This window comes from Vulpes vulpes, chromosome 2 (genome assembly GCF_048418805.1).
Source record: "Vulpes vulpes isolate BD-2025 chromosome 2, VulVul3, whole genome shotgun sequence".
NCBI classification, from domain to species: Eukaryota; Metazoa; Chordata; class Mammalia; order Carnivora; family Canidae; genus Vulpes; species Vulpes vulpes.
The window spans coordinates 40,294,845-40,321,540 of NC_132781.1; the positions used below are offsets into that span (position 1 = coordinate 40,294,845).

The window sequence follows — 26,696 nt, forward strand, 5'->3', positions numbered from 1 at the left end:
GGAGGGGTTGGTGGAAATATCTCAGCCCTTTTATACCATCCAGAGTAAATCTTTGGAAAGGGTGACTAACCCATCTATGAGCCAACAGGTGTAGTGGTAGACTGTTCTGCCCTCTTGATCCCAGGTAACCCTGAAGGCAGTAAATAAGGCCTGTGTTAGAAGCCACTAAAGCTGTACACACACAGCAGGGAAATCTGCCTAAACTGCCCACCAAGGTACTAGATACAACTGACTTTCTACTCGAAATGTCCCTGCAACTCAAGGTCAAGGCAAGTTTGGCTAGCAGTCACCTGGGATACTTCCCACTGAACTGTCTCAGGAGACTCGGGAACAGGGAAATAAAGGTTACTCTTGGGCTCTTAAGTTAGTGATCATGGAGAAAATTGGAACTCTTTGTGGCTGGCAGGAAAAGCACAGATGTGGCCTGAGAGAGCCTCTCGTTTCCAGCCATCATGCTCCAGCCTGGATCCAAACGACCCATTTCTGGGAACTTAAAATAAAAAGTAAGAAAGCAGTCAAATAGACTGGAGACCCCACGGGGCCTTTGATGTGTCTACCAGCAACAGCATGGTGAGTGGTTTCTGTGATGTGGGATTCCTGAGCAAGAAGGACTGGACCACCGCCACTGGTTCCTCTCTCATTATAGGGCCAGAAATAGATGCCCCATCCTGGGAAAAGGGAAATAAGGCTGCATGGAATGTTTCATCTGTTGGAATATTGTTCTGCGCTGCCTGACAAGATTACTGAGTTCTCAGTTCTATAGCAGTGGCATTGAGTAAGAGTCTGAAAATTGATGCATTATGTACTCGCTTAAAATAGCAAATGCAGAATAGAAAAACCAGAGCTGCTAAGAAGTGTGCAGAACATATTGATAGAAAGGCCTGCTTTGCCTCTGTTATTAGCAGCATGAAAGGGTATATCGGAGCAGGGGGCAGATTTTCCATCAAAAGCAGTCATGTGGTAAAGGCTTCTGTACCACAGTGAGGCAGGGTTACATTTTTTAGCTAACATAACTGAGTGCAAATCCTTCTGTTCTCAAACAGGTGGTAGAAAGTGGGCAGTTGGTTTCTTTTCACGTCAGTGTTCTGGAGTTGGTTCATGAGATGGTTGCTTCTGTTTTAAACTCTTTGAATTCCCCTCAGAACAAAAATCCCCAGTTACTTGCTACCTAATCAAATATTCTCTGCCGTGGGTTACAGTCGCTTGGATGGGCAGCAAAACTGAGTAAGACTGAGGGGGAAAATGTATGAAAATAACCTTGTCATCATCCTTTGTCAGCTTAAATGGGATTTTTTTAAGTACCCAAGAACCAATTGAAGGGGCCTTCTAGAATCGACAAGCCTCCTGCCAGCATGGACCTGGATGGTGGCAGAGTGGTCTCCTAAGGGGCTGGCCATGGCCAGGCAAGGAGGCCTGGAGGAGCAAGGGCTCTTGCAGCCTCGTCGTAGTCGTTTGATCAACACCCTAAGTGTAAGACCCTCCTTCACTGAAGCACTTCACTCCATTGACAAATGTTCATGGAGCACAGACGTAGCACCGACCACTGCACTGTAGCCACTTTGCCTACATTTTCTCCAGCCTTCCCCAAAGTCCCATGGAAGAGAGAGCATTACCCCTCTTATTTATCCCTGTTTAGGAAACTGAACCTCAAAGGATCAAGTCGTTGGCCAGAGCCAGGCAGCTGGGTTCAAACCCCGGACCAGCTGATTCCAAACTGCAGGTTTTCCTCCACCATGCCCCATTGTGTCCTCTCTCAATTAAGCAACATTCCTAGATATACAAAGAACCTGAAGTCCCCAGGCCATCTCTTCCCTGCTGCTGCTGCTGCCGCTGCTGCCAGCTAGAATGTCCCACTCTCAGGTGTGTTATAGTCAGTTCCACAAGACTGGTTGGTGTCCGAGACAAATCACTTTTTCCAGGCTCAGCAAGCAGTTGAATGCGCTAACAGCCCCTAAATGGGGACTTGAGCTAACCATTCAGTAAAACATACTTTGCCAATTGTTGTGGGACACTGACCAGTTTCAAAATTCCTATAGGTACCACAGTTTTAGAGAATGTGGCCCTCTATTTCCAAAGCCAAGATTTCAAGATTTTTTTGTTTTTGTTTTTGTTTTTCCCTTGTAATTTGTACTATCACTCCTAGGAATCCTGCTTTAAAAGTTTGGATGTCTTCAGATAAAGATTGCTGGAAAGAATGTTGGGGAAAGTCTTAAAAAAAAAATTAATAAAGGGTTTGAAATAGGGACTAAGGGACTCAGAGCAGGAGAGAGTGGCAGCCAGGTCGGGAAAGGCACGGTTGCTCAGGTGGGGTGACTTACTTGCCATGCTGACACTGCATTCTCAGATTCTAGGTTTATTTGCCTAGTAGAGCACAACACCACAATAATATCATAAGTAATGATTTTATAATAGAATCCACATACACAGTAGGTTTTGTGAAACAGTTGTCATGTGTGACCTACCTTACTGGATGTGTTTCCCTTAAGAAAAGGAGAGTAATGAGCTGTGTATCCCTGAGTCTGCCTCATGTGTAGTACAACCCTTTGGATTTCCTTCCCAGAGGAAGTCAAGCTCTACAATGTCCAAAACCAAACTCATTGTCCCAGTCTCTTCCATCCCCCAAGCTGAAGAGCTAGGAACACGGTAAATCCCCTTTTACCACCCACATTAGTCAGTTACCAGATTTCTTACTCCCATGCATCTCTCAGACTTGATCTATCTTTGTCCCTCTTACCAACCCCAACCCTCGCTCTCTGATGGGCAAGTTTGCTAACTGGTCCTCCAGCCAGAAAATGCCCACATCAGTGTCTCTTCCACGTCACCTGCTTTCTCTCCATTGATTTAATGTATTCGCTCTTGATTAAGCTTCTGCTATATGCCAGACAACCTTTTAAGCATGGGGGATATGGACAAGATTCCTTCCCATGGAGCTTACCTTTGGGAAAGGGGTGGGAGCCACAGGCAGATAGATGGTGAACAAGCCAAGGATCAAACAAGTCAGTTTCAGATAGTGGTGCAGGCATTGAAGAAAACAAAGTATTATCCATCATCCCTACTTAAGAATCCTTGAGGGGGGGATCCCTGGGTGGCGCAGCGGTTTGGCGCCTGCCTTTGGCCCAGGGCGCAATCCTGGAGACCCAGGATTGAATCCCACGTCGGGCTCCCAGTGCATGGGGCCTGCTTCTCCCTCTGCCTGTGTCTCTGCCTCTCTCTCTCTCTCTCTCTCTCTGTGTGACTATCATAAATAAATAAAAATTTTAAAAAATTTAAAAAAAAAAAAAAGAATCCTTGAGGGGGTGCCTGGGTGGCTCAGTGAGTTAAACGTCCGATTCTTGATTTTGGCACAGGTCATGATCTGAGGGTCATAAAATAGAGTCCCCAGTCAGGCTCTGCACTGGGTGTGGAGCCTGCTTCTCCCTCTCCCTCTGCTCCCAACTCCCAGCTTGTGTGGGCTTGCTCTCCCCCCTCCCCCCCAAAAACAAGAATCCTTAAGAGTATCCCCATTGCCTACAAATCTGAGCCTATACTCCTTGCCTGTCATCTACCCCAGCCTATCTGGCTGGCCTCAGCTCCCAAACACTCTTCAGTCCTGACCTCTGGTCCCGTGCTTGACATTCTCTCGACATTCTCTAAATTTCACTTTTAGGTCAAGCTTCAAGGTCATCTCCGTCTGGCCAAGTCCTCCTCACCCTCTGAGGGGCAGCTCATTGCCTCCTGTCTGTAGGGTTCCAGAGATCTCTGTGAGCTAGGCAAGCCCAGGTAGGCTTCAGGGAAGAAGCACAATTAGAGCTTGGGGCATGTTGTCAAAGGGGGGAGACCCAGTGGCTTTGCCGCGTGAGCCCACTGGGCTCACTGTGAGCCTCTTCTCACAAGGACTCAGCACCGTCTCAGAGCTGCCTTCCTCTGCAGGGAACAGTGTGAGGAAGAGAAACCAGTTCTAGAGCAGGGTACTGCGAGCCCAGTTTGTTCAGTGTGTCTGCCCTGCAGATCCACCGGCCACACAGCGCAAGAGGCTGCACCCTCTCCACAAAGCGGTCCATGTCTGCTTGGCATTGGGCACTCCCCTCCACTCTGCTTCCTGCACGACTCTACAGACCTTTAGTGGTGCCAGCTCTAGTGCCTTAGATAGTAGCCATTTGTTCGGTCAGCCTCCCTCCCGGGGCTGTAAGCTTCTTGAGAACGGAGCTGTTTTATTATTTATCTTGCAGCCCCAAGCCTTAGACACAGATGTTTGATGTGGAATGTGTTTTGAGACAATGCTGAGGAATTCCTGACCTTGTGAATAGACTTCTTTTTCTTGGTTCCCAACGCTGTTCAAAAACGCCATCCTAAAAAAAAGAAAAAGAAAAAAGAAAGCCATCTTCTAAGCCCAAGCCCAGTGAAAATGATTAATTTTACGGAGACGTCCTTCCCATGAGCCTCGTTTTAGTATGCACGCCCCCAGTGTGTTCGCATGTAGTTGAAGGCCCTTCAGTACTCCGTCCTCAGATGGGGCACCGCCGTCCTGCTCGCTCCTCCACCGAGTGACCCACAGCCACTGCAGATGGAGGCTAAGATGCTCCCTGACTGCGGGGGACTGAGCAGGGAGCTACAGGATGGTGTCCCCGACAAACCACTAGAAGCCATCTGTTCAGAGGAAGATGTGGGTCCTGGGGCATGTTCAGTCCGGTCTCACTTAGCACGTTCGTTAATGATGTGAGTAGAAAATAAGCACCAGCATTCACAGATGGTGCTAACTTTGGAGGTGCTGTTAACAGAAGTGTCAAGATAGGAGAAGTAGAAATGTAAGCAGGAAACAGCAAAGATGTTAAAACAACAACTCTCAAACAGCTATTTTTTGGTAAAATCAAGCCCCTCAGAACACAAGCACCAAGACGAGAAGCTGAAGGAGAAGGCAGAGAACAGGAGCTTTCGGACAGATGTCTCCCCAAGGCCTCGGCCTCTTGTGACAGACGCAACATGGCCCGGGCATCCCCGGGACCCAGCCTGCAAGGCCACTCTGGTCATGGCCGCTGCCCCATTTGTTTTGTGGTAGGCCTTCTGTTTGGTTTGGTAGGGTTTTGTCTCGTTGCTGCTGTTTTTTGTTCTTTCTTCATATTTGAGGAAGTTGTGGGTTTTGTTCTTACAGTTTGGTTTTGAAAGATTTCATTACCCCTGGCATAAAGCATTAATTTGGGCATTTGGGGAGGGACCGCGGAATACACCCTTTAAATGAAGAGTCCAGATTCCAAATATATAAAGCAGAAGGAATCACTTCTCACCACCTCCAACTCTGATGGCAGGAGGGAGAGACAAACCAGAAAGGCAAGCAGCAGCCCTTGGCCTTGCAGCAGGGTCGGGGCAGGGGCAGAGGGGCACCAAGCTGCCTCCACCTGGCCAGGGGATAGCTGCCAATGCACAGAGCATAGGAACCTTCTGGATGACAAAAACAGAAACCAGGAGTGTCCAGGGAGCAGCAGTTCTCCTCAGGGACTCCTGGTGGAAAGGCTAGACACCAGTAGGCACCAGGGAATAGTCAGGACAGTGCAGCAACTCTCCAGGCACCACGACATGCCCCCTTCTTTGACTGCCTGGAAGCAACTGTGCCTGGCAACATCAGCCGTCTTCTGGCCAAGGAGTGGAAGAAGTAAATGCCCAGGAAGTGAAAGTGCACATAAAGTGGGGGTCATGGTCACAGCAAGACCGTCCAAACCTTGGTCGCATTACAGCGGATTCTGAATGCTTTTGACTGTGACTCGTGAGCACCAGGGATGAAAGAATCCTATCCCTGCTGCAGCCAGGCTGCCCCACACGAGCACTAAGAGAGCATCTCGGTGTGAGGACTGAACAGATGGGAGTCAGTGGACGGGGGCATCATTCCAGAGACAGATCCCCCGGGCCTGGGTCTAGCCTCACCACTTAGCGGCTAGGAGTTGCTCCTTGACCCATCCAAGCCTCTCTGTCCTCATCCACAGCACGGCTGCAGTCACAGCGCCTCATAAAGTTTGGTAAGGATTAAAGGGGGTGATGGGAGCAGTGAAAGGCTCCATCCAGTGCCAGAACATGGCAGGTTCTTGATGAATGCATGATGATTCTCAGCCTCCCCTGCCCCAGTCAAAGATGCCTTTGCATCTACACAAGGTACGCTACTAAGCAGTATCGGCCTTGGCCGGCACATATCTGTGTATATATGTATATATGTTTCTAAACTCCATCGGTCCAAGCGTTTGTCAGCCTACCACATGTGTTTATTTCCCCGAGAACTTCATTAGCAGTGGGGCAGGAACACCTAACAGGGGAAAGCTTGGATTTACCAAGCAAGGTAGTGAGTCACTGTACAAAGCAATTCTTCTGTGCTGAAAAGCATCCCCTGAATGGTGAGCATCCCTAATGCTCTATGCTTGAATAGACCCTCACTCAGAACGAGGTGCCAGGGGCATGCATGCCCAAGAGCCTAACCAGCTCACTTCTCAGCGATCCTGTTTTGATGATGCTCCAGGCTGGCCCCAGGTCTTCTGGTTGGTGTCTTATGTCAGAGTGAGTCCCAGCTACTTTCTCAGTCTCGTCTTTTAAGAAATACTATTCTTTCTTTAGACATTTATGGAACTCCTGTTTTGTCTTAGACACTGCAGTAGGAGCTCTCGGCAGGGGAATGAAAACTCCTCCGCTCTGCTGTGCTCAGAAGCACATAGTAAATAACAGGAACAGCTCACTAGTATATTCTAGGGACTATTTTAGCAGCGGGATGTATAGAGGTTTAGGCTTAGACTCAAGCCTCGATGCCTGGGTCCAAATTCTGGCGGTGCTGTGTGACCTTGGCTGATACTTAGCCTATGTGGGCCATGTTTCTTCTTCTGAAAATGGAACTTACCTCATACAGTCATGAGGATGTTGCAAGTTGATATTTATAAAGCACTAAGTACATACTATATGCTTTCTTGCTATTATATTATAACACTGGCATGCCTCATTTTACTGGGCTTTGCTTTACTGTACTTCATAGAAAGTGCTTTTACAGATTGAGGGTTTGTGGCAACCTGGCGTCAAGCAAGTCTCATGGCACCACTTTTCCTACAGCACTGGCTTCCTGTCTCTCACGTTTTGGTGATTTTCCCAGTATTTCCAACTTTTTCATTGTTATTATATTTATTATGGTGACCTGTGACCAGTGATCTTTGATGTTACTATTGTAATTGCTTTAGGGGCCCTAGAAACTGAGTCCATGGGCAAACTTAAGTGATAAATGTTATGTATTCTGACCCCCCCCCCCCCCACCGACCAGCTGTCCCCCCACCTTCCACTGCATGTCTCTCCTCCTCCCCTGCAGGCTTCCCACTCCCTGAGACACAACACTATTGAAATTAGGGCAGTTAATGACCTTGCAATGGCTTCTTAGTGTTTAAGTGAGAGGAAGAGTCACACACCTCTCGCTGTAAATCAAAAACCAAGCAATGATTCAGCTTCTGAGGAAGGCCTATCAAAAGCTGAGACAGACCAGAAGCTAGGCCTCTTGCACCAAATAGCCAAGTTGTAAACGTAGAGGAAAAGTGCTTAAAGGAAATTAGGGGCAGTCCTGGTGGCTCAGCGGTTTAGCACTGCCTTCAGCCCAGGGTGTAATCCTGGGGATCCGGGATCGAGTCCCACGTCAGGCTCCCTGCATGGAGCCTGCTTCTCCTTCTTCTGCCTGTCTCTGCCTCTCTCTCTCTCCCTCTCCCTCTCTGCCTCTCTCTCTTTTTCTCTCTCTCGGTTTCTCAGGAATAAATAAATAAAATCTTAAAGAAAAAAAAAAGGAAATTAGAAGTCCTCCTCTAGTGAACACACATATGATGAGAGCAAAACGGCCTTATTGCTGTTTAGGGGTCTGAGCAGAAGACCAAATGAGCCACAACATTCCCTTAAGCTGAAGCCTAATCTAGAGCAAGGCCCCAACTCTCTTCAGTTCTGTGAAGGTTGAGAGAGGTAAGGAAGCTGTAGAAGAAAAGTGTGAAGCCGGCAGAGGTTACTTCATGAGGCTTAGGAAAAGAAGCCATTTTCTTAACAGAAAAGTACAAGGCAAAGCAGGAAGTGCTGGGGCAGGAGCTGCAGCAAGTTCTCCAGGAGATCTAGCTAAGATCATTCATGAAGGTGGCTACACCCAATAGCCTCCTATTGGAAGAAGATGCCATCTAGGACTTTCAGAACTAGAGAGAAGTCAGTGATCGGCTTCAAAGGACAGGCTGACTCTCTCGTTAGGGGCTAATGCAGCTGGTGACTTTAAGTTGAACCTCACTGACCATTCTGAAAATCCTAGGGCCCTTAAGAATTAAATGTACTCTGCTTGTGCTCTATAAATGAAACAACAAAGCCTCGATGACAGTCATCTGTCTACAGCATCATTTACTGAATAGTTCAAGCCCACTGTTGAGATTTACTGTTCAGAAAAAGAGTCCTTTCAAAATATGACTGCTCGCTAATGATGTACCTGGTCACCCAAGAGGCCTGATGGAGATGGATCAAGGAGTAATATCAACTTTCTAGTATTACTGCAGAAATACATTTCAGAAGGCTCTGGTTGCCACAAATAGTGATTCCTCTAGTGGATCTGTGCAAAGTAAATAGAAAATATTCTAGAAGGGATTCACCATTCTTAATGCCATTAAGAACATCTGTGATTGGGGCCCCTGGGTGGCTCAGTCAGTTGAGTGTCTGCCTTCAGCTCGGGTCATGGTCCCAGAGTCCTGGGATTAAGTCTCACATCAAGCTCCCTACTCAGGGAGTCGGCTTCTCCCTCTCCTTCTGCTGTTCCCTCTCTCTCGCTTTCAAATAAATAAAATCTTTTTTAAAAATTGTGATTTGTGGGAAGGGGTCAAAACAACAATGTTGGGCAGCCTGGGTGGCTCAGTGGTTTAGTGCCGCCTTCAGCCCAGGGCCTGATCCGGGATCGAGTCCCTCATCAGGCTTCCTGCATGGAGCCTGCTTCTCCCTCTGCCTGTGTCTCTGCCTCTCTCTCTCTGTCTCTCTGTCTCTCATGAATAAATAAAATCTAAAAAATAAAAAAAATGTTAACAAGAATTTGGGACAAGTTGATTCCTACCCTCACAGAGGACTTTGAGGGATTTGAGTGGAGATGTGGTGGCCACAGCATGAAAACTAGAATTAGAAATGGAACCTGGGCATGGGACCGAGTTGCCTCCATCTCATGATGACCCCTGAGCAGAAGAGGAGTTATTTCTTACAAATGAGTGAAGAAAGTGGTTTCTTTTTTTAAAAAAAAGATTTTATTTATTTATTCATGAAAAACACAGAGAGAGAAAGGCAGAGACACAGGCAGAGGGAGAAGCAGGTTCCATGCAGGAGCCTGATGTGGAACTCGATTCCAGAACTCCAGGATCATGTCCTGAGCCAAAGGCAGAGGTTCAACCACTGAGCCACCCAGGCGTCCCAAGAAAGTGGTTTCTTGAGATGGAAACTGCTCCTGTGAAGAGGCTGTGAAAACTGTTGAAAGGACAACACAGGATTTAGAATAGGACATCCACCTAGGTGATAGAGGAGCAGCAGGGTTTTAGAGCGCTGACTCCCAATTTTGAGACAAGTCCTACTGTGGGTAACATGGTATCAAACAGCATCACCTGCTACAGAGAACTCATTCCTGAAAGGAAGAGACAAGCTTCACATTGCCTTATTTTAAGAAACTGCCCCAGCCACCCCAACTTTCAGCAACCAGCACCCCGATCATCAATCCAGCCATCAACATCAAGGCAGGACCCTCTACCAGCAAAGATTCCACTCACTGAAAACTCAGATGATGGATGATGGTTATTATCTTTTAGCAATAAAGCATTCTTTTGGTGTGTATATTGGGTTTTTTATGACATAATGCTATTTATTACACACTTTAACAGACCACAGCATAGGATCAACTTAACTGTTACATGCACTGAAAAACAGAATAAGTCATTTGACCCGTTTTACTGTGAGGTCTAGAACCAAAACTGCAGTGTCTCCGAGGTATGCCTGTATTCACCTTTTTTTTTTTTTTAATTGTATTATAGTCAGAAGCTGGTGTCTGTGTGATGGTGATTCTTAGGTACTTTGTGAACTTCCTTTTATGGTCTCGTGCCTGCGCTGTGTGTACAGTGTCACTTCTCTGGTGGGTGCTCTATTGTTGAGCACAGTGAATACACATACACACAAGTTTATGAATTGGGTTCAAATCTGTGTTCTCTTCATGTCGTCTGCTGGTCTCCATGTGTTTTAGGAAAGCGTATTAAGATCATTTTCTGTAACGGTAGACGTTTCATGGGTACCTTCCAGCTGAACTACTCCCCGAAAAAGAAAACAATTATTCAGTGAGTGCTTTCCCCAGCAGCACTTTTTGCCAGCCTTCTTGTGATTCATATTTGCCTTGTGCAGCCTGTTTTGTTTTAACTTTTCCTTGTCGCACTGATTTAGATGGATCTCAGGCAAACAGCATGGCACTGCATTTCTAAATTAAATCTGAGAAGTCCCTTTTAACAGGGGTTCGCACATCCACGTTGGTGTTTTCTTGTTCCCACATTTCTTCCTAGCTGTTCTTTTGTGCCTCTGCCTTGCAGTAGATGAAGCAGAGTTTCTTTCCCACTTGCTTCCACTTTTTCCAGAGTTGTATATTTCAGTAGAGCATTCTTGTTTACCGTAAGTTCATTTTCTTCACGCTTGTGCAGGTCTTAGGGAGTCAAAAGTCCATCAGTGTCCCCATACACCTCTCCGATGCAAGAACCTAAGTGCCTCCCTGAGGATCACCACTCCATCTGTCATGTTGTTTTCCAGGACTGTATTTAGATCAGTGTTCGACTGAACCCCCAGAGTTAGTCATTTTCATTTGTTACTACTTTTTACAGTGAATGTACATTTAGATTTAGCTTGATGTCTGAGAAAGTCTTCATTTCATCCTCATGCTCAGATGATTGGCTGGGTATGGAATTCTAGGCTGATGGTTATTTTCCTTAAATGTTCAGAAGAGTCTGTTTTCATTATTTTCTCACTTTTGATGAGAAGGCCTACTATTCCTTTACAAGTAATGTGTCTTTTCCCTCTGGGTGTTCTTAAGGTTTCCTCTTTGCCTTTGGTGACCGGTAAGGGGTTGCTGTTCAAGAGATTAAGAGAAGAGAGCTTGAGGCTTCAGGTCTTTACTGGAAAACCATGTGTTTCCCCACGTAGGGATTCCTTTGCCACTTTGTCAGGCTGGAAGGCAGACTCATATGACATTTTTCTAGATCCAGCAGCCTGGCGGGGCTCAGCCTCAGACTTCAGACCCAGTGCCCTCCAGTGTGGCCCAGGCATGACCCCTGCTCAAGCCAGCATGTCCCCAGGCTTGCCATCTGCTAGACCCTCCCTCTCACAATGGCCTCGTGTCCCCCTCCCTCCTTCTAACTCCCAGAGATTATCCTTTCTTTCCTTCAGCCTCCACTTTGATTTTAAATATTCTTTCTGTGGAATTTTATTCACATTTCTAGACACTGATAAGCCGTCAGGGAAGCTTGTCAGCTCCAATCATGTCATTGGAACCTGCAGAGCACGGTTGCACACTCTGAGCTGTGAGAGAGCCGTGGACACAGATGAACAGCCAGCTTAGCCCAGGGGGCAGGCGGTTCTCAAAAGCTCTGGGGACTGAAGGGATTTTAGCAGAGGAGTGACAGGATCCTTCTGTGCCTTGAGAAGATCTCTCTGATGACAATGTGGAAGACATGTTTGAAGTGGGGTATGGGGCAAATTGAAGACAGAGGAATCCGTTGGGAGGCTTCATCAGGGCTGAGCTCTGAGCTGCAGTTGTGGCAGTGGACAGAGACTGCAAAGGCCCAGTGAACAGAGCTTGGTGACTTGTTGTGGGCCATGGGGGGAGAAGAGAGATCCAGGCTGACTCCTGGCTTTCAGGCCTCTGTGACCAAGCAGATGATGACCACTCTGGCTATCATAGGCTTGACAAGAGGAGAGAGGCAGTTTTGGGGAAGGGGCCAAGAGGATGAGCTCAGCATTCGACCCCATGAAGACCCAAGTCAGGGATCCCTGGGTGGCACAGCGGTTTAGCGCCTGCCTTTGGCCCAGGGCACGATCCTGGAGACCCGGGATTGAGTCCCATGTCAGGCTCCCGGTGCGTGGAGCCTGCTTCTCCCTCTGCCTATGTCTCTGCCTCTCTCTCTCTCTGTGTGACTATCATAAATAAATTAATTAATTAAAAAAAAAAAAAGACCCAAGTCAGGGGATTTGTCTAGTAGGTGGCAGCAGATATGTGCTGGACCTCAGGCTAGGATGGGGATACTGATTGGATAATGGTCACTGAAACTGCAGGCATGGCTGACACTGCTGTAGGATAATGTCTGAGATGAAAAGCACAACAGATAAAACAATACTTAAGGAGTAAGAATGCAAATACTCCTGTGGGAGTCCTCCTCCTTCCTGATGTGCCAATCGCAGACATCACCACCTCTGGAATCGCACCCCAGCTGAGGTGACTCCCTCCAGGTGTACCATGCACCTCACAGGGTGTTTATGTTTGCCCATCACCCTGGCAAGAATGGGAGTGTTGGGGCAGCTGGGTGGCTCAGTCGGTTGAGCGTCTCCTTTCAGCTCAGGTCATGATCCTGGGATCCTGGGATCTAGCCTCGCACCAGGCTTCCTGCTCAGCAGGAAGTTTGCTTCTCCCTCTCCCCCCTGCTCATGCTCTGTCTGTCTGTCTGTCTCTCTCTCTCTCCCTCTCAAATAAGAAAATAAAATTAAAAAAAAAAAAAAAGAAGAAGAAGAATAAGAATGAGAGTATCTTGAGCTCAGGCCTGGGGCCCAGCCAGGGTAGGTGCTCAGTAAATAGTTGCCAAGAGAAGAGTAGGCCAGGGAGGAATGGAGAAATGAGTGATGGTGGTTGGCGAGGAGAGAGCAGAGGCAGGGCCACAAGTAGGGTACATGGGGTTTCTGCCCACTGGACCTCCTGTATGCTGGCTCAGTTCAGGGATGCAGAGGCAGGTGCCAGGCTGGGCCAGGGCCTCAGGACAAGCTGCCTGTCAAGAGCCGTGTAGTGACAAGGGAAGTTTTATCTTCTAAATAAAAATGGTGATCCCATCCCTTACCAGCAGCAAGCCCAAACAGGATTCAGTAGACCAGGAGATGGGACACTCCTCCCTGATTTCAGCACCATGGGGCACTGAACTCTTAGACTCGTTTTAGAAGTGACCTCGCCCCAAGTACCCATTCGACTCCAACAGAAACAGAAGTAGCATTTCCTAAAGCCGGATTTTGAAAGACTAGCCTCCTGTGGTTTGACACAAGTAGAGGGGCTTGCTTCCTGAAGCAAAACGCACTGAGACAGCTGCACACATGAGCTCTAGATGTCCCATCTATAGCATGTCCTTGGCGAGCACCCAAGCCTACTCGTTTGTGTCCTAGGGGTGCCTAGAAAGAGAATGGCCTGACTCTCTGGTCCATCACGAAGTGCTTACTACACGTCTCATCACTTGGAGAGGTATCTATTTACAACCTGCCTGTGCTCGGTGCAAGGCGAGCTTCCTCCCACCACATCCTGTGTGCAAACATGAGAGCGCATGTTGCACTAGCCTCACATTCTCGGGAGCACCTCGCCGGCCCCCAGAGAACGTGCTCACCGAGGCACTGCACTGCACTCCACCCCCTCTGTTCCCCTGTAGAGTCCATTTATCAGAACAGGGTCACCACTGCTCCAGCAGGGAATCAGCAACGCCACTGAGATAGTGTCCCACTCATTTCTGCACATCCTAGTCTGCATGGAGGCCAGTGGGTGGGAGTCTCCTAATCCCAGCTGAGCAGAGCTGGACAGGAGGGAACATTTTCTGGGCCAGTTCAGCTCCCACAGAGACTTTTCTTGCCCCATTCTGTGCAGGACTGACAAAAAACACAGGGTTCACATGGGGATGCCCATTGATCAGGTCTTGCATTTACCCACAGATTTCTCTAATGAGGACAGGACTCTAAATGCAAAATGAAGGAACGTAATTTGATAAAGGCCATTTGCCTGCAATGATGGCTCGGAACAGATGAAACAAGATGAAAGTCCCCGAATTCCAGAGTTTGCTGAGCCATTAAATCCTGTAACAGAAGATGGGGAGGAAAACACCCCTCCCCTTGCAGCCAGCCTCCAACGGCAGCTGTCATTTGGCTTGGCATGCCATCAGAAGAAGACATGCTGCCTCCATCTATAAAATCTGCCTTCTTTTCTTTAAAATATGAGGAAGGTAGAAAGATTTCTGGGGTGGTGAAGCTCCAGCAAGAGAGGCCAGTTGATCCTCCTGGAGTGTCCACTTCCTGTCTGCCACTCGTACCCAGCTACTGGTGTGTCTCCAAAACAGGCACAAGAAACCCCTTCCTAACAACAAAGAAACCCCTTGCTGGTCTTAAAACCATTTTGGTTGAGCTTGAAATGAGAAAAAAACACGGTTTGAGGGCAAAGCTCTTATTTATTAAGATTTTATTGTATTAGAGGGGATCCCTGGGTGGCTCAGTGGTTTAGCACCTGTCTTTGGCCCAGGGCTCGGTCCTGGAGTCCCGGGATCGAGTTCCGCATCGGGCTCCCAGCATGGAGCCTGCTTCTCTATCATGAATAAATAGAATCTTAAAATATTTTTTTTATTGTATTAGAGAGTGCACACACGTGCACATGAGTGTGGGGGGGAGCTGAGGGAGAGGAATAGCAAGCCGACTCCGCACCGAGTACAGAGCCCCATGCAGTCACAATCCCACCACCCTGTGATCACGACCTGAGCCAAAACCAAAATCAGATGCTCAGTCGACTAAGCCACCCAGGCATCTTTAGATTAACCCATTTTTTTGTATTATTGTGGTAAAATGCACAAAAATTTACCATTAGTCACATTTAGTACAAGTCACAATGCTGTGCAATCACCACCACTGTCTAGTTCCAGAATATTCTCATCATCCCAGAAGGAAACCCCATACCCTTTAAGCAATCCCCCCACACCCCACTCCTCTGTTTTTGTCTCTAAGGATTTGGGTATTTATAGTACATTTCATATAAGTGGGATTATGCCATATGTGGCTTTTCATATCTGGCTTCTTTCACTTAGCGTGTTCCCAAGGTCCATCCATGTTGTAGCCTGTGTCAGCACTTCCTTTTTATGGATGAATAATATTTCATTGAATTGATAGACCACTTTGTCCCTTCATCAGTTAATAGATATTTGGCTTATTTCTAGTTCTTGTTTCTTTTTTTTTTAATATTTTATTTATTTATTTATTTATTCATGAGACACAGAGACAGAGAGAGGCAGAGACACAGGCAGAGGGAGAAGCAGGCTCCATGCAGGGAGCCCGATGTGGGACTCGATCCCAGAACTCTGGGATTACGCCCTGGGCTGAAGGCAGATGCTCAACCGCTGAGCCACGCAGGCGTCCCAACTAAGCCACCCAGGCGTCCCCGATCTCTTGTTTATTGTAAATAATGCTGCTGTAAACATTCTGGTACACGTGTGAACATCTGCTTTCAGGTATACCAGGAGTGGAAGGAATTGCTGGGTCATGTGGTATATAATTTTATGTGTGACTTAGGAGCAGCCACCAGACTCAATCCACATCATCCTTCTCTGTCACCTATCGGTGGCTGTGTGCGGACGGCACCAGCAGAGGTTGCTTAGCCCAGCTCTTGAGACCAGAAGACTGGTTCTCCTTCCAGCCGCACACTGTTCTGTTCTAAAGTCATCCCATGTAGCCTCTCACCCCCCAACTTCTGCCCAAACCCCACAGCACTCCATAAAGACGGGCTGGGAATCAGGGAAGGAGCAGGAGCACAGGCAAGGACTGTCACTTAAGTTGACAGTACAGAATATTCCTTTGCTATTCCTTGCTAAGGGGCAAGTCTCCCTTGTAGAACCCTCCCATTTTACAGGCTGTCTGGCCACTTTCCCTTTGGAATGAACTTCATGGGTTGGGTGTGCTTCAGCCCTACAAGGATCCCAACCAACTGTGCCCAGCATTTACACATATTTGAAGCTGGCAGAGCTGTGTTGAAAGGAGGGAACAGTTTGCAGAGCAGATGACATGAGGCTGCACACCACGCTCGCGCCGCCAGCCCAGAGCAGCCCAGCTAAAAGTGTGTGTGTTGTCCATCAGCACCCAGGGGGCATCCCCACATGCATGCCGCAGTGCATGAGCCAGCCCTCCAGGGACTTAGATTCTAGAAGCAGAGACTGTACCTGTGCTGAGGCTGCCTAGGAAGGCTAGCAGAGATGCATCCAGAATATTCTCATCATCCCCTGCAAAATGAAGGAATGTGATTTGATAAAGGCCATTTGTCTGCAATGATGGCCAGCCCAGTGTGGGGAGGAGCAAACTGGAGCACTGGTTCTCTGTGGCTTTTCTATCCTGCAACCCCCACCCCGGCAGCTCCATGTTCAAGGTGAAGTTGGGCCACTGTTACCTCGTTATCTGTTCTAGCCTCTCATTCCTCTTTGGTTTCCCACCAGCCTCAACCCTGCACCAAGAGTGTTGAGCAGATGCTAGAGACGCCCAGAGCCCAAAAGGAGGCGGCAAGGTGCAGTCAGGGGCCCTCTCTGTGGACACTGAACTCAGGGCTAAGGAGGGTCTGGAGTCAGAAGGACCCGACTGAAAGTAGTGTGTCTCAAAGGGTACAAATGCAAGAAGGTGGGGGTAGCTGGGGAGTCCCGTTCCCACCCCTGTGTTTAGAATATGGCCCCTTTAGAGCCTTTTCCCGAGGACTTTGAGGCCCCCAGGTGACTCTAGAACCCACTGTGTGCACAATGGGGTACCATGGAGAGGGGCCGCAGATATGGACTGGGAGGCTGGGCCTGTCCCCAGCAGGGCACTGAGGGAAGGACACATGCCCCCCAGGAGGCCAGGACAAAAGGGAGGCCTCTGCCAGGCTCAGAATGGGGGCATCTCCAGGGGATATGATTCCAGCTCAGGGGGACCCGGAGGTGGTGCCAGGGTGACAAGGAGGAGAAAGAGGTGACAAACTCAGGAAGGTGCAGGTACCGAGTCCCGGAAGCATCACCAGGTACAGGCAGGGCCACGGTGCAGAGGCTTTGCTGGCCGTGGGCCGGCAGGACAGTGGAGACCATGGTCGCAGGTCCCCACACCGAGACCCTGCACAGCAGCCCTGGCTCCCCCGGGAACAGAGCCTGCCTGAGTCATTGCCTTTGGTGGACTCTATTTTTATGTCCAAGTCTGGTTAAAAATAGCTGTCTAAGCCAAGGTTTTAGCTGCAGCTGACAAGACATTAAGTATTAGGTACCTGATGCCCACAAGTGATAACCACGGGTCTCTTCCCGCTCCAGCATCCGTCTCCGGGACATACCCAGGGAGAAGGCAGGCAGGAGAGGGGTGCGGGGATGCCCCCTGGCAGCATGGAGCCCAGGAGAGCCCACGCTGGGCCCCATGTCCGTCCAAGGGGCCGCAACTCCTGTCAGGCCAGCGTGTGCCCAGAAGGCACCTCGCACACACCTGGGTGCAGCAGGGTCAAGTGCACCGCCGGACTGGCCACCAGTGACACCGCAGGCCCTCTTCCTTGCACCTCTGGCTCCGAGAAAGCCGAGGGGCACAAGCCAGAGTGTGGCACGGGAGCGTGCTAGCGTGTGTGAGCGCACAGGAGGTGCCTGCCACTTTGCACACATTTCTCTGCTCAGCAAGCAGGTGGCATCTGGAACATGTGCGGTGTGGCGGCCCTCGGCAGGTGCTCCCACACTGGGAGGTGACAGGGAGCCACCACCACGCTGGCCTTGAGCATCCCTGGAGTCGGAGAGGGCCTGCCCGCGGTGCTGGGAAAGCGGGGGTCAGCCCCAGTTCCCACGGCTGGGCCCTTTGGCCGGCAGGATACCCAGAAGACCTTTCACCCAGGAGAGTCCACGGGCAAGAATCTCCAGTCACCCCTAGACGTGCCTTCCCAGGCTCCCTGTTGCTCCACGGACTGCTCGGTAGCCCTGAATCAGAAGCCTGTGCCCCTCCTGACCACGAGCCCCCTGCTGCCTCTAACGCCCAGGTGACTGGGGACCTGGCCTCAGGCCAGAGAGCGGCAGGCCTGGTGCAGGCCCAGCGACCCAGCGTCAGCCCCAATCCCTGTGGATCGAGGCTGCAGCCAGCGCCGGCCCTTGCTGCCCTCGCCCTCTCCGGGGTCACCGCCTGGGCCACCGCAAGGCCCGGAGGAGCTCGGCACACAGCGGGCCCCAAGCGCTGCCAGGGCAGTTCACCCCACTCTGGCTGCCTGCTAACCGCCTGTCTGGTCTTTCTCTTTCTGGTTTTCCAGTGAGAAGCGCCACCTCCAAGTCAACGTCACCAACCCCGTGCAGTGCAGCCTGCATGGGAAGAAGTGCACGGTCTCCGTGGAGACGCGGCTCAACCAGCCCGAGCCCGACTTCACCAAGAACCGCTCTGGCTTCATCCTCAGCGTGCCGGGGAACTGACAGCCCGAGGGGAGGCCTCGCCAGCGCTCAGGGCCGCCCCACCTCCAGGGCCCGGTCTAAATTGCCGACTCCCCGCTACTGCCCGCTAGAAATCAGCTCGCCAGGGTCCGTGCTTGGGGCCAAGCCCCCCTTCTGCCTCCTCCAAGGCTCCTCCCCTGAGGTTGTCCTGCTGGCTTTCTGCCTCTGGTCTCCGTCCTTCCCTCCCCCCGCCAATTTTCCAGTCCTCACTCAACAAACCAAAGATCCTGATGTCCTGCCACAGACCCTGAGCTCACGCCCAGACCATAGCTCATCACAGAGGCAACGTGATGGTGCCTCCAGTCAGTGAAGGCCCCTGCCGCCACCGCCCCGCCTCCCCAAGCCGCACCATTTGCCAGGTCAGGTCAGTGAGCCTTGACCCAGGGACCAGCAACTGACCCTGCAAGGGGTGGATGCAGTTTCCCCAACCAAAAACATGCTCCCCTGGGGGGTGGGGAGGAGATTGGCAGAGATGAGCTGGGGATGTAGCCCTGCTCTCTCTGCGAGGGCAGCCTGCCACCCCTTCCCTGAAGGTGACCTGGCTCAGAGCTCCTCAGTGGAGCCCCTCACCCCCAGCAGTTAACCAAGGCCATCAGGTGAGCAGGGTCACTAGCAGGGCTGGCCCCTCAGCCCAGAAGCCGGCAGAGCATCTATGCCCAGGGCCTGCCTCACACCAGGCCTGCAGGCCCCCTCTCTGGGAGAAAGCAGAGCACGTGCTCCAAGGGCCATCTTCCTTACTACACAGCCTGGGCCCGCGGGTGTAGCACACTCGTGTGCACAGTCGCAGAGCTGCTCAGTGGTTACCGTGTCTCCTGTGCCCACACTCATGTCCAAGCGCCGATAAGAAACCAGAGTGGTAGGGCCAGGGAGTATTCGGGGGTCTGGAAGTTTCCCTTCTGACACCTCTGTTTCATACACACTTGGAGAATGGGGACCAGGGCCAGAGGGGCAGAGTGACAGACACAGAGTGGGGGTCCCGGCACTGCAGGCCAGGCCAGGATGCCCACCTGCCCCCACGTATACACACACACACACACACACACACCCCTCGCCACTGCAGCTGGGGCCCAATGCAGGCCTCGTGCCAGGAGAGTGCCACCGCCCTGCCAGTCTGTGCCCAGTGGAAAGCATGGAGCCTCAGATGTCATCCTGAGATCGCTGTGCTCCTGAGCCTCAGCTGAGGACGCTGCCCCAAGCCCCTGAGCAGCCCAGGCCTCCCAGCCAGGAGCCATAATGGGAGAGACTTGGGATACCCCATGTGGGGAGGGGGCTAAGGTTGAGCCCATGACTCAGGGGGAGACTGGCAGGATGCAAAAGAGGGACGTGCTCTCCCCCCGCCACCCCGCCCACTCTTGACCTGCCACCCTGACTCTGCAAAACACACCAAGTGCCTGAGCACAGCTCCTCTGTGCCTGGCCCAGTGCCTGACACGGCCAGCTGGCTGACACCCGTGCAGTCCCAACAGCAGGGTCTCATCCGCACCCCAACTTCCCAGGGCCCAGGAAACATTTGCACCATGTGCAATTTGCAACAAAGAATCCTCTCTCGACATCCTGTCCTTAGAAACCCCGCCTCATTCTCCAAGCCTGGTCGGCTGCCTGCACAGCCCAGAGGCACCGTTGGCCTGGTCTAGCAACAGAATTTTGCCAATCACCTTGACACTAGTTGAACCGTCCTAACTGGAACGGCGCCTCCTTTCCACTCATTTCCCCAAACTTGTCGCTTTACACTAGAGACATGTACATGTATGTTTTAGATGCTCCAAAATGGAACATGCCAAATGAGTGCCTTTGCCTTTCTGAGGCTGGGGAGGCAGTGGGCCTTGGAGTCCTCCCTCCAGCCGTCCGGGGTTGCCTGTGGCTCCTCAGGCCAGCAGAGGGGCTTCCAGCCGAGGGCCAGTCCACAAGCACTTTTTCATGATGTCCTCAAAGAAGTCCCATTACGTGGCACCTGAAGGAGTAAGATTTGAGGGTGTGATCTCAGTGGTGCTTCCAGGGGGCCGGGGGTGAGCAGGAGGACGCAGTGATTGTAGGCAACAAAGTGTTTCTCTTGATCTAATTAAATGCAGTGGTATGGTTTGCTGCGTTTATTCCTATTTTCCATTAAATTAACTTTATTTCTAGAGCATATTTTGATTTACCATCAAGAGCAATAAAGCATTAAATCTCATTTTTAAAGGTATCCTGCTCATCTGTAATTGAGAACTATACACAAAGTCAGCTGTTGTCCCAGAGGATGGGAGGGAGCATGAAGCGCAAATAAGGTAAAATGGAGGATAATTTACTGGGGGCTTTTGAACAGGAATATGAAACAGCCGGTGAGGCACAAGCAGTAGGGAGGCCGGGAGGCGGCGTTAAATCAAGCACTTTGTTCCATCATTTTGAGGTCTGTCCGCTAGATTCGTGAAGTTCACTGCGTTCCGGTTCCGGTGGCCTGAAGTCACCGATGCCTACAGAGGCCGGGTGGCCTTGCCCCAGGCTGGCTGGCTGGGGACAAAGGGGTGGCAAGGGAAGGAGCCAGAGGAATCTGGACCTCTCGGGGAGGGGTAGAGCTGCAGGTAAGCAAGGCCCCGCCGAGACGAAAGAGCCTCCCAGCACTCAAGGGCCACCGGGTCACCATCATTGGTGGCAAAGGATGTGCAGTGCACCTACTCTGACCCACACCAAAGGACATGCCCTGAAAGCTAGTGGCCCTGATCACAAAGCTGACCGCTCCCAAGGGCCAACTGGGTGGAGAGGCCTTCTTAGCGATCACAGTGCGGGGCCAGGAGGCTCAAGGCCACACTACCCGAGACCCAGGAGCTTAGGCTGGTGGCAGGAGCAGGCACAGACCACCGGCAGCGCAGCCAGTGGGGGGAACCCCACCCTTGCCACACTATGGGCTGGTGTGGCTGCTTATTCGGGAGCCCCGGCGCTGGATTTCTCGCTCTTGGAAACCCGCACAGAGCTAAGCTGTCAGGGCTGAGCCACATGAACACCCTTCTACACCCGCCGGCCAGAGAGGAAGCATCTGGGCGCTGGGCGCTGGGGAGGAGAGCCAGGCCTAGGCTACGCGGGGGCAGCGGCCTCAGAGCCAAGCTCCACTGTGGGGCCTGAGGCCTGGCGCCCCTGCAGGAGCCACTGCGCCAGGCCTCACGGGGCCGTGCCCCGGCCTGCTTGTCCCCCTGGCTACAGGTCCCAGTCACCCAGCCCGGCCAGGCCAGGCCCAGTCAACGGAGCCTCTGCGGAGCAACTCCCACCCCCGCCCAGCTAAGCCCGAGTTGACTTAACCTGCTGACCTAACCCGAGCTTCTCTCTTAATCACCTTAACGTGAACGCACCGGTTAAGTCCTCTCCCAGAGCCCAGCCCTCCCCTCCGCCCCCACCGCCCCTCCCCTCCCCCACGATACAAATCCAATTATGTTCCCAGCACAGGAATCATTTATAAAAGGGGCCCCCAGCCTGCTCATGAATGACGTGCCCACAAAAAGAGGCCTATGTAATGGATGGTCAGTGCATTTTATTTAATCAGCACAGTACAAAAATAAATAAAAATAAGGGAAAGGGAATTAAATTACAGCCAAACTGAGCTTCATGACCTTGTCAGATTATAAACCACACATACTTACAAACACACTACACATACATACAAAATGAGACAAATATAAATTAATATTAACAATACCCACGGTTTGGTCAAAGGATAACTACAGAACGAATTGCACTAAGAACCAACATACACCGCACGTGTAATTAGCAGTTTCAAATATACAGCCTATGAATAATTCCGAGTGGGAAAAATGGCACGTTTTCTTTTCATTGCAAGTTTAACAACTGTTGGAACAGAACTAAATTCTAATAAATAACTGCATGGAAAGAATAGATCAACCCTTCAGGTTTACAAGAAAAAGAGAAAAACCAAATCCTGAACTATTCCTGTGACTTGTTCTGTGCACGGGTGTAAGGTTCACAGCCATCTGTTCTAAGATTATTTTTCTTAAGACACAAAATGCTCCTGGTTCGCATGCACAATATCACTGTAAACGCAACAATTAAAGAATAAAGGGGTTGGGTTTTTTTTTTTTTTTCCGTAGGTTAGTTTTTCTTTTTTTTTTTTTTTTCTTTTTTCTTTTAATCATTGTTCTAAAAGTAGTCTTCATAGCAGCATGTCAGATGGGCTCAGGGCCCGCACGCTGGAGTCCATCAGCTCCCGCACCCGGTACTGACCAGCACAAGGGCAGGGAGGAGGCCACGGCCGGCTTCTCACCGGGGGAGCCAGAGACTGACCTCCTCAGCCCCGAGCCGCTGAGCCGCTCCTGAAATGGGCCCCTCCCCCAAGAAATAAAAAAATAAAATACGGAGAAAGAGCAGGAAAACACACAACCGGAATACTGGGGATGCGGCCGGAGCGTGGGGTTTCAGGCCAAGCTCAGCCGCCGGGTGAGTGACTACAGACACGCACCCCTCCTCTTGAGACTTTGCGCCCCAACCTCCCTCCCCACTTCTGGGCCCCGCTGCCCCCCAAGGGCCTCCTACCTCAGGTCACACGTGGCAGCGGGATCTGAACAGACGGGCTGGGTGACAGCTCCCACCGAGATAGAGGCGTGGCGGCCAAGTCTGTGGCAGCAGCCGAGGTTCCTTCCAGCTCCGCCTCAGCTTATTTGGCAGCCCAGGGAGGGCTCAGCGCAGCTGGGGCGAGGGATCGCCATCCCAGCCCCGGGCGGGCCCTCCTCCCCTTCCCCGGGAAGCGGCAGCTCCGCTCCAGGCCTCTTAAAGTGAGACCCCGGTTTCACAGCTTTCTCTCGTGTGAATTTCAGTAGTGCTTCTGCTGAAACCAGCAGCCACCTAGAACCTATCCTGTGTCAGAGGACCCCCTGCCTGCCCCCTGCCACCCCCCCTCCCTGGGACTGGAAGGGAGACTTCCCCAGGGCATCTTCACATTGACCTTTATTCCCCAAAGCTGGAGTGACGGGCCACAGAGGAAGACTCGCTCCCTTCTCCTGGTCCTCTCCCAAGTCCCAAGCCACCAATCTGGGAGAATCAAAAAGGAAATTGATTAAGTACATGTCGTGTGTTTTTCACAGCCACTAAGGTAAGGTGGAAACCCAAATCGGCAGCTGCAAATGATCAGGTGCAGAATGGCAGGCTTCCGAAGCCATGAGGAGCGCTACTCCGGCCTTGGAATTGTCTCCAAGATCCAGTGGTCTCACTGGGCCTCGCAGGGCAAGGCTTTGTCTTCAGAAGAAACTGAACTGTTTGGAAACAGCTTTAAATGAACAGGGCTGGGGACGGGGGGTGGGGGTGGGTACATCATTACCCCATCATTCTGGTCCCCGACATCACCTCGGCTCTGCAGGAACAAATGTCATGCACCAGCAAGAGGCCTTAGCCCTCAGGTGAGCACTGGCTGGTTTCAGGCACGACGACCCCACCTGCTCAGAAGGCAGGCTGTCGGTGAGGGGCACCTGCAGCCGCCCTGGCCTTCGCCACAGGGTGAGTAAGCTGCATTAGTCAAAGGAAAGATTCGCCCAGGAAAGGAGCTGTCCCTAGCTTCACCCCACCCCTTTAGCTGGGACCCCAAATCAAAGAACGTAATGAGTCAAACCAGCTCATTAACCAACACTACCAACACGGCTGGGAGCAGGGGGTAAGGAGGCCAGGGGGCAAGTTCCATGTCTTCACTAAAGGAAAACTCTTCTCCCTAATAAAAGAAAAAAGAGCAAACCAGGGTGGTGCATGGTCAAACGACAGGACACAATCTTTGTACCAGGGCAGCTTCTCCTCGACGAGTTGTCCCAGGGTGGTGGGCACCAAGCCTCACAACCCCATTCGTGGCTCGGTCAGGGTGGCCAGCTCCACAGGCCTCTGGGAGAACAGATGACCCAAAACAAAAGCCAAGAAAGGCCCTCCAACCGGCAACAGCAATGGCTCCCCAGGGCCAACTGGCCAGAGGCCCCTCTCTGGCTCCCATGCCAGGAGTGGCGGGCAGCCTCACCTGCCCTGGTCCAGCAAGGGCACAGGTGGCAGAGACAGGTCAGTCCTTCAAATTCCCCAAAGTTGAGAAGTCAGTGGCCTGGGTGGCTCTGAACACATCTTCTGGGTTTTTGCACAAGGTTCGGGAGTTCAAAAGCGCCCAGAGTTCTTGGCAGGGCTGAAGAAAACCCCAAGGAGAGAAGGTGGGAAGGAAGAGGCCCTCGGTGGCTCTGCTAGACACGTACTGTACACAAAATCTGATTTGCTTAATAATAAATTTTTAAAAATGAATTGAATCCTTGAGCCATGATGCGGGCTACAGGGCTCACCGATCGAGCCCCAGGAGGAGCCGCTTCTTGTCCTCCTGACCACTCTCGTTCTTCAGGTCGGAGAACACCTGTGTGAAGTAGTGCGGGTCGGCATTGATCTGCAGCATCTTGGAGCTCATGAGGTTGATGACGGAGAGGCAGCGGTCCCAAAAGGCCTCCTTGCAGCTCTCCACCAGGAAGGGCTTGAGCGGGTAGGAGATCTCGTTGCCCATGTAGGAGTAGGAGAGGTACAGGCAGGTCAGCAGGATGGCCTGGAGCTCGTGGTCCGAGCCCACCTCGGAGGAGATGACATCCCTGCAGAGCATGTAGAGGAAGACCACGTTGGCCGGCGTGATGAAGCCCTGGTCCTGCCAGCCCTGCAGAAGCAGCGAGCGGTCCACGCTGCGCAGCCAGAGCACAGGGTCCGTGGGGGACAGGTGCTTCAGGCGGTAGCACCGGCGGCAGAGAAACTCGCCCAGGCAGCGCAGCAGCTCGCTGGTGGACGCCTGGACGATGACACGTTTGGGCGTCCCCGCGGAGGTGAGAGCCGGGTGCGGGGCCTTCTTGACAGAAGAGGACACCCCGGTCTGGGAGCCCGAGAGCTGGCTGGCGGGGGGCGCGGGCGGCTGGGCCGGCGGGGGCTGGGCGAACGTGGACAGGTTGGCGCACGACAGCGACTTCTTCAGGTTCTCATTGTTGAGGTGCGTGATGTTGTTCTGGTAGCTGCTGTTGGGCTGCACCTTCTTGGAGTTCTTCTTCTTGGCCGACACGGCCACGATCCTCTTCCAGGGCAGCACGGAGATGATGGAGTGCCGCTTCAGGTTCTTGTCCTTGGCGTTCTTGCTGTTCTGCACGGCCGTGTAGTGGCCCACCGTGGCCGCGCCATCCTCAAACAGCGTGGCCTTGCGGTAGCTGGGGGACAGGGACAGCACCGTGCCCATGGTGCCGCTGCGCGCCGGGCGGGGGCCCGCGCCCCTGCGCGCCCAGCCTGCCGGCCGGAGGCGGTCGGCTCAGCGGGCCCGCGGCGTCCGGGGCGCGAGGCGGGGGCGCTCCGGGGGCGCCGGCTGCCCCCTCGGATCTGCGTGGAAAACAAGATGGTTCTCAGCACCGGGCGGGGCTCGGCGCCGCGCTCCGCCACCCGGGCCGAGGCGGCCCCCGCGGCCCTGGCCCCGGCCTCGCGCCCCCGCGCCCCCGCGCCCCCGCGCCCCCGCGCCGCAGCCCGGCCGCCTCCACTGCGGCACCCCCGCCCGCCTCCGCGGCCGCTGCGTCCCGACCGCAGCGGGAGGGGCCCGGCGCCCGCGGAGGTGGAGGCGGAGGAGGTGGAGGCGGAGGCGGCGGCGGCGGCGGGGGACCCCCGCCTCGACACACCGCGCGCGGCCCCGGCCCCGGCCCCGGCCCCGGCCCCGGCTCCTCGGGGGGCAGCGGGCGGCCGCGAGGCGCAGGCTTACCGGGCAGGCGGCGGCGGCTCCGGCGCTCCGCGCCCTCCCTCCGCAATGCGCGCCGCGGCTCGGGCCCGCGGTCCCGGCGCTCGGCGGGGCTCGGCGGGGCTCGCGCTCGGCGGCGGCGGCGGCGGCGGCGGCGGCTCCGGAGCTTCTGTCCAAGGTTCTGCAGGCGCTGCGGCCCCGCCCCCCGCCGGCCGCCCGCCGCCTGCGCCGCCGCCGCGCTCCCGCGCTCGCGCCCGCGCCCGCGCCCGCTCCCGCCCGGGCGCGCACCTCGGCGGCCTCGCTGTCGGGGGCGCGCGCGCGGCCCACGCACGGCCGGGGCTGGCCTGCTCCAGCGGCGGGGCCGGGGGCCGGGGGCCGGGGGCCGGGCCGCCGCGGTCCTCAGCGCCAGCCGTGCGCGGTGCGGGCAGGGACGCGGCCAGGGACGCGGCCAGGGCCCGAGCGCCTCTAGTCGCCGCGCCCCATCTAGGACCCGGACTCGGACGCCGCCGGCGGGTACTCCCGGCCCCGGCCCCGCCCCGCCCGCCCCTCCCTCCCGCCCCGCTCTGCGCCGCCGCGCCAGCAGCAGCCCGGCCGCGTGAGTCC

General features: G+C 52.9%; 2 protein-coding genes across 4 annotated transcripts in view; one reads left to right on the forward strand and one right to left on the reverse strand.

The window, feature by feature from the left end:
- MYO1D (myosin ID) overlaps positions 1 to 20,579 on the forward strand; it is a 326,946-nt gene extending 306,367 nt beyond the window's left edge. Inside the window, exon 22 of the mRNA XM_025996152.2 lies at positions 18,236 to 20,579. Coding sequence (XP_025851937.1) covers positions 18,236 to 18,392 — 157 coding nt within the window. The 3' untranslated portion in view covers positions 18,393 to 20,579. The remainder of the gene's footprint in view (positions 1 to 18,235) is intronic.
- CDK5R1 (cyclin dependent kinase 5 regulatory subunit 1) lies at positions 9,984 to 26,255 on the reverse strand. 3 transcript variants are annotated; one of them, XR_011999741.1, is made up of 3 exons: positions 26,118 to 26,255; positions 22,925 to 25,747; positions 9,984 to 11,083 (listed from the first exon to the last, which is right to left on the reverse strand). XR_011999741.1 is itself a non-coding variant. In XM_072747723.1 (2 exons), exon 2 carries the CDS (start codon positions 25,608 to 25,610, stop codon positions 24,687 to 24,689), a length of 924 nt encoding a protein of 307 aa, XP_072603824.1. In that variant the 5' UTR covers positions 25,611 to 25,747; positions 26,118 to 26,255; the 3' UTR covers positions 21,889 to 24,686. The 3 variants fall into 3 exon arrangements, 1 of the variants encoding a protein (XP_072603824.1); XR_011999740.1 differs by lacking the exon at positions 9,984 to 11,083 and adding an exon at positions 21,889 to 22,717; XM_072747723.1 differs by lacking the exon at positions 9,984 to 11,083 and having other exon boundaries at positions 21,889 to 25,747.
- Between the last annotated feature and the right edge of the window lie 441 nt (positions 26,256 to 26,696).

Coding starts and splice junctions, on each gene's coding strand:
- CDK5R1 (XM_072747723.1), bottom strand. CDS start 25,610: ATGGGCACGGTGCTGTCCCTGTCCCCCAGCTACCGCAAGGCCACGCTG.